The 7,885-nt window shown below is 34.2% G+C and overlaps 1 protein-coding gene across 1 annotated transcript in view; it reads left to right on the forward strand.

The window, feature by feature from the left end:
* HACE1 (HECT domain and ankyrin repeat containing E3 ubiquitin protein ligase 1) overlaps window positions 1-7,663 on the forward strand; it is a 94,252-nt gene extending 86,589 nt beyond the window's left edge. The window contains exons 23-24 of the mRNA XM_082855638.1: window positions 6,191-6,304; window positions 6,863-7,663. Coding sequence (XP_082711764.1) covers window positions 6,191-6,304; window positions 6,863-6,965 — 217 coding nt within the window. The 3' untranslated portion in view covers window positions 6,966-7,663. The remainder of the gene's footprint in view (window positions 1-6,190; window positions 6,305-6,862) is intronic.
* Window positions 7,664-7,885: the final 222 nt, after the last annotated feature.

Consider the following 7,885-nt stretch of genomic DNA (forward strand, 5'->3'; position numbering starts at 1 on the left):
ATGTAAAAGAAAAGGTCTGATTTTCATTCTTTTTTAAAAAAAATTAATTTATTTTTTATTTATTCATTTTTGGCTGCATTGGGTCTTCATTGCTGCGCATGGGCTTTCTCTAGTTGCGGTGAGCGGGGGCTACTCTTTGTTGTGGTGCACGGGCTTCTCATTGTGGTGGCTTCTCTTATTGCGGACCACAGGCTCTAGGCATGTGGGCTCAGTAGTTGCGGCTCGCGGGCTCTAGAGCGCAGGCTAAGTAGATGTGGCGCACGGGCCTAGTTGCTCTGCGGCATGTGGGATCTTCCCAGACCAGGGCTCGAACCCGTGTACCCTGCATTGGCAGGTGGATTCTTAACCACCTCGCCACCAGGGAATTCCTGATTTTCATTCTTGATAAGTTAGAATTTCATCTGTGTCCTTCTATTTATGAAAATATAGTTTAGTCATTCCATTATAAATGTACATGGTTCTTCTAAGAAAGTTGGAACACAGAAAATTAGAAGAAATAGAAAAACCATCACCTGCCAGCAATAAGCACTGTAAATAATTTGATGTATCTTTTTCCTACCTGTTTTAAAAACATAGTGTGACTATATATCTATCTTATATATATGTAATTTAAAGTCAACTGTTTTATTTTTAAAGTAGTTCATAACCATTATAGAAAATTTTGAAAATGGAGACTATAGATACAAGAAAATGAAAATCCCATTAATTAATTACTATTTAGAGATAACACTATTAATATTTTGCTGTACTTTCTTAGTTTTTTAGGTATATAATTAGAAAAATATACATTATATACCTGTATAATATATACTATGTACCTAATTTCAAAGAATAAAACATGAATTATTCACAGATTATAGACTAAAGTTATGAAAGAAAATCTTGTCAGTTTGTTTTTTTTTTTTTTTTTTTGTCTACTTAGTGCCAGAAATACCTAGAGATTTGAGTAATTTAATAAAAAGCGTTAAGGGCTACCCTGGTGGCACAGTGGTTGAGAGTCCGCCTGCCGATGCAGGGGGCATGAACCCATGTCCCCTGCATCGGCAGGCGGACTCCCAACCACTGTGCCACCAGGGTAGCCTGACAATTCAAATTTTTAAAAAATCACCTTTAATATCAGTCTCTGAATATAATCACTTAACATTTTGGTTATTTTTCTAGAATTTTTCTCACATATATAAATTTTTATTTTTAAAAAACATTGTTCCTATTTTATAACTTTTGAATTTAGCAATATATCATTAAACATTGTTTCATTTATAGATCTAGTTTTTTAAATGGCTGTCTATTCTTCAGTCTATGGACCTCCCTTAATTGATACAGTCCTTTATTGCTACATTTTCCTGTTTATGAATAATGCTGAATAAGGAAATCTTGTGCTTTATACACTTGCAGCCCAGTTTGATTATTTATAAATATAGGATAAATGTAATATATAGGATATATAGGATAAAAATACAGGATAAATTCTTAGAAGGGAAATTTTTAGATACAAAAGTATATAAATTTTTATAACCTTGAGACATTGTTCATTTAACCTTCAGAAAAATATCAGTATTCACCTCAGCCTGTTTCTTTTATTCTATCAATACAGGATGTAATCATTTTTATTTTCATAGTTTCATATATGTATGGTGTGGTGTGGATTTCCTTTGTTTTTTGCACATTATTCTACCATCATTTTCAAAAATTTGGTTTTAAATGTTCTTTATATATAGGGACATTAACTCTGCAAATATCTTTCCCAGTTTATCATTTGCCTTTTAATTATATTAAGTTAAACATACAGATTTCCCTGTAATTTAGATTATAAATTTAATTTATAAAAATTATATAATGAAAGTGCTAAATTAGGTTGCAAGTTTATTATCAGTACTTTCCTTATGTTTTTAAAATAAATTCTTCCGTACTCCCAAGATTTTGTATATATATGTTTATCTACCTTTTTTTCTGTAACTTTTTTGTAGTTTCTGTTTTTACTTACCAATTTTTAAGCCATCTGGACTTTATTTTGGTTTATGTTATAAGGCAGGGCTCTTTGATTATTTTTCTAAGCAGTTTATATTTAAACGCCATTTAATAAATTATTATATTTTCCTTCATGATTCAGTTGGTATGAGTCTTTAAGATGTAGGAAACAATTATTCAAGTTCTTTAGTACTAAAAATGTCTGTTAGATTGCTGCTCTTGTAGAATAAAAAACACTTTGATTAGTAATACACTGTACATCTCCCATGTCAATAGTACAGTCATAGTTAGCAGTGCTGAAAAGAACTGTACTGTTTACTATTTAATTGGTCGAGAAGTGTAGCTGCGAATCCATTTAAACTGAGATGAAGAATGTGGGTAAGGAGTAGAAGCCAAGAGGGAGGAGATATGGGGATATATATGTATGTATAGCTGATTCACTTTGTTATAAAGCAGAAAGTAACACACAATTGTAAAGCAATTATAAAGAGGTTAAAAAAAAAAAGAGTAGAAGCCAAGGAAGCTGAGGGGAAACTACATGGAGCTAAGCTTTACCTTCAGGTTGAAGAATCCACTTTTCAGCACTTAGTCTACATGGAGTCCTTGTTTTGAATTCAAACTAAGTCTTAAGTTCTTCTATTGTTGTTGTTGTTGTTTTTGCGGTAGGCGGGCCTCTCACCGCTGTGGCCTCTCCCGTTGCGGAGCACAGGCTCCGGATGCGCAGGCCCAGCGGCCATGGCTCATGGGCCCAGCCGCTCCGCGGCATGTGGGATCCTCCCGGACCGGGGCACGATCCCGTGTCCCCTGAATCGGCAGGCGGACTCTCAACCACTGCGCCACCAGGGAAGCCCTTAAGTTCTTTTAAACCTTAACTTTCCTTTTACACTAGACCCAGTTATCAATAGGTATTGCATTTGCCATTCTAGACCTAGAGTGTGTGTGTGTGGTTTTTTTTTCCACTTTTTGGAAAATTCTATCATTTATATTTAGATTGTAAAATGTCTTTCTCTGTGTCCATAGTATAATTTAAAAGAATCTTACTAAAGAGTCAAATGTATTCCAGTTGTAGAAGCAAGAATCTGTATCAGCAGTAACTTTAAAATATTTTTATGGTGGTGACAATATTTTGTTTATCTACAAGGCTGTCTTAAATGTCTTACTCTTGTTTCATTATCTCTTAAGAATAATGAAAGTCAGACTTGATGATTTGTGTATAAAATAGAAATATTTCATTTTTATTAACTGTAATTTTACATTGTATACGTCAGGTGTCATAATACTCAACCAAAGACCATTTATTTTTCTCATACATGCTTAAGCTTGATGAGCCATGATCTTAGCTAAGATCCACTGGTTATTCAAGTGTGGGGCCCAGTCATTGTAGTTTAGAGGAAGAGGAGTAAGGTTTCAGAGATTGTTTGTGAATATCAGTTTACAGAATAATTTCAATTTAGATATGAAAATTGGGGGATCATCTGATTTTTTAAGCTTATTTTTCAAAATTTATTTATATGAAAGACATTAGATTGATCATTCTGTTATTGAAATACTGTGATATAATTTGTGTAAGAATCAGTGTCAAGGCTCTCTTCTCACCCTGTCCTGGTGAAGTGGAATACTTGTTTTTAAAGTCTGCCTCTGTAGGAAATTGAAAACAGCTTGCCTTTTATTCCTTTTCATTTTTGGTCACCTTTGTTAATTTTTTAGGCAAAGGGAAATATGCAGAAAGTAATGTTTCAGTTTATAGACATATTCAGGTCTTTAGATATTCTCTTTCCCTAAGTAGGAATTGCTCATGTGTTAGTGTTTTGTTAGCAAGATGCAGGCATCCTTTTTTTTTTTTTTTTTTAATGCAGGCATCCTTTTAACATTCACTTGGATTTCTAAAGTAAGCTTAGGCATTTCATCAATAAAGTGTTTAATAGCAACCAAACTACTTCCCAGCTAGAAAAGAAAAATGCTGGGAAGAGATCTGTTTATATTGGATTGTTTTTTTTCCCCCTGTGAATGTAAACATATCATCTGTGATTTCAGATAGAAAATCCTGGTGCATTATTCGACAGTTTTTTTTAGTGTGTGTGGTAAAACATACTTAATATTAAACATTTTAATCATTTTTAAGTATACAGTTCTGTGTACATCACATATTTGTGCAGCCATCACCACCATTCATCTCCTGAGCTTTTTATCTTTCTCAGTTGAAATTGTACCTATTAAACACTAACTTTCCATTTCCCCTACCCCCAGCCTCTGGCAACTACCGTTCTACTTTCTGTCTCTATGAATTTTATAATTTTTTAAATAGATTTATTTATTTATTTTTGGCTGTGTTGGGTCTTCGTTGCTGCTCATGGGCTTTCTCTAGTTGGCATTGAGCAGGGGCTACTTTTCACTGTGGTGCATGTGCTTCTCATTGTGGTGGCTTCTCTTGCTGTGGAGCACGCGCTCTAGGCACACGGGTCTTAGGCTCACGGGCTTCAGTAGTTGTGGCACGTGGGCCCAGTAGTTGTGGCTCGCGGGCTCTAGAACACAGGCTCAGTAGTCTCAGTAGTTGTGGCGCATGGGCTTAGTTGCTCCGCGGCATGTGGGATCCTCCCAGACCAGGGCTCGAACCCAGGTCCCCTGCATTGGCAGGTGGATTCTTAACCACTGTGCCACCAGGGAAGTCCCTCTATGAATTTGATTACTTTAGGTCCCTTATGTAAGTGGAATCATACATTATTTGCCTTTTTGTGACTGGCTTATTTCACCTAGCATAATGTCCTCGAGATTCATCCATATTGTAGCATATGTCCTTTTAAAGGCTGAATAGTATTCCGTTGTATGTGTTTACCACAGTTTTCTTATCCTTTCATCCATGGACAGTTATTTGGGTTGAGTCCACTATTTGGCTATTGTGAGTAATGCTGCTATGAACATGGATGTACAAATATCTGTTTGAGTCTCTACTTTCTATTCTTTTGGATATTTACTGTAATTCTATGGTTAGTTTTTTGAGAAACTGCGATAATGTTTTCCACAGTGGCTGCACAATTTTACATTTCCACCAGCAATTGCATAAGGGTTTCAATTTCTGCATGTCCTTTCCAATACTTGTTATTTTCTAGTGATCTTTTTTTTTTTAATAGTTATCTTAATGCCTATGAGGTGGTTATCTCAATGAGGTTTTGATTTGCATTTCCCTAATGACAAGTGATGTTGATTGAGCATCTTTTCGAATGCTTATAAGCCATCTGTGTATCTTCTTTGGAGAAATGTCTATTTGAGTCCTGTCCCTATTTTTTAAATTTTAAAAATTGTCCCTATTTTTTGTTGTTGTTAAGTTGTAGGAGATCTATATATTTTCTTGATATTAATTCCTTGTCATATTTATGATTTCAAAATATTTTCTCCTGTGGCTCACATTTTCACTCAGTTCATGGTGTCCTTTGGCACACAAGTTTTTAATTTTGATGATGTCTAATTCATTTTTCTTTTGTTGCCTGTGCCTTTGGTGTCATATCCAAGAAATCATTACCAAATCCAGTGTCATGAAGTTTTTCCCCTGTATTTTCTTCTAAGAATTGTATAGTTTTAGCTCTTCATTTAGGCCTTTGATTCATTTTGAGTTAACTTTTTGTATATGGCATTAGGTAAGGGTCCAACTTCATTTTTTTGTAGTGGATATCCAGTTTTCTCAACACAGTTTGTTGAAAAGACTGTCCTTTTTCCATTGGAGATTCTTAGCACTCTTGTCAAAAACCATTTGGCCATATATTTAAGGGTTTATTTTGAGGTTCTCTATTCCATTGGTCTATGTATCTGTCTTTATGCCAGTGCCACTGTTTTGATGACTGCAGTTTTGTAGTTTAAGTTTGGAAATTAGGAACTGTGAGACTTCTGAGTTTGTTCACCTTCCTGTGGTCTCACTATGTTAGGGGACATTTGAAAAGAATACAACCAATGTGTAAATCTCTGGAAAGAGAAGTGTAAAGAATTTTCTAGTTTTCCCACCGTGTAAAACAATACAAAACAAAAACCCTTTGACTCTAGATACTTTTCGCAGACAGGGAAATCATTTGGATAACATGTAAGAGCCTCTGTTGCTTGAATTAATCAAGTAAGCCATTTATTTATTCAGCAAATATTTAATGTAGATACTAGTCATTTTGCTAATTCGAAATATACCTGTTACCAAGATTTTCCTTGCATGATTATGACTTACTAAGATATGAACTCTTAGTTCCAGGGTCCCACATGGTGGATTTGCTAATATCATGGGTGGAAGTGGATTGCAGAACTTTACAATTGCTGCTGTGCCATATACTCCAAATCTTCTGCCGACTTCAAGCACATGGTATGTTAAATTGGTTTACTTAGATGCATTGCAAATTGTTCTGATTAATTTTGAATGATCAAAGGTCTAACTACTGTATTGCTGCATTGAGAGGAAAATCTCAACAGTGATCTCTATTCAACATTTTGTAATCACTGATAAATAAGTAGCTACATAGTTTCTTGCCTTCCCCTTTTTTGGTAGGGAAAATGTTTGAGGAAACTACCTACCTGTACTCTAATTGAATATGTGTAGTTCAAGTATCACTAAAGTTACGCTGTCATAAGTATCACTGAGTTACACCATCATTTCAAACTAAATTGCCCTATTGCTTATTTATTTTAGGCTGAAGGGAACTTATTTTCTTCTACTACATTTGCATGCTAAAGGAAACTGCAATGCAGCAGGGTTTTGTTTTTTTTTTTTCCTTTTTAAATACTACTTCAGGGTTTTCCAATTTGATTGCAAATTTAAGAGGGTGGTTTTACGTTAATTTTGAGTAGTGTTTTCAATGCTAGACAAAACAATAAAAAATTTCAGAGATTTCTTAGTTAATAGTGGTATGTTTTTCTTTTAAAGCATCAACATGCTCAAGTTACCTGAATACCCAAGTAAAGAAATACTCAAGGACAGGCTTCTTGTGGCACTACATTGTGGCAGCTATGGTTACACAATGGCATAATGAAGTCTGGAAAATTCATCTGACTGCTGATGTGCAGTGCAGAGTCGCAGAAGTAATTTAGGAAACCGTCAACAGAAAAGCAGCCTAAATGCAGCCCACAGGCAGGGCTGATGTTTAAAATTCATAAAGGATCAGGTTTTCTTTCTTCCCCCTCTCTTTTCCCTTTTATGTTTTCTCAGTTTGTGATACAATTAGAAAATATAAATCACAGTAGTCTTCATTTAAAAAATGCTAATTGAAAATAGTAGAAACTGTCCTTTTTCATATTTCTTTAATCTTATCCAAGAGTGTGTTAGGGCAGAATCTTATTCTACATTCCATGTCTGCTATGTAACTGTTCTGTTAAAAAGGTGTTGTCTCCTTTATTTTTCTATATAGTAAATTAATTAGGACATCCAGCTTGGTATGTCCTATTGCATGTAAAGTGCCGTTTATATTTTGGAAAACTATTGTATAGAATGGATTAATTTACATTGTGTATAAAGCCACAAATATGTATTTTCCCATATTGAATCTATATTGCAGTGATGTTTTCTAGCCTTTCAGTATTTTAATATGTAAAGTTTAGACTGATGTGACTAATAAACAGCTGATGCAGTGACATCTAATTTATATATTAAAGCTTATGCTATATTGTATGAATTATTTGCATCTTTCAGTGGTCAGTTTTTCACATACATATATTGTCTCAAAGTTTTTCTTATGCCTTATTTTAATTTATATTTTAGATAAAATTAAAATACGATATTTTACTGGGTTTCTTTTTGTTACTGTTGTTTTATCTGTGAACTCTAATGATACATTTGAAAACGTAATCTGATGTGCAGATAACAATTTAAGTTTGTAATTTAATTTAATTTTTCCGTAAACTTTCTTTTTATTATTAGAATGTTGAGTTCAAGTGATGTATACGTAATACA

This window comes from Leucopleurus acutus, assembly GCF_964270905.1.
Source record: "Leucopleurus acutus genome assembly, chromosome: 15".
Classification (NCBI taxonomy): Eukaryota; Metazoa; Chordata; class Mammalia; order Artiodactyla; family Delphinidae; genus Leucopleurus; species Leucopleurus acutus.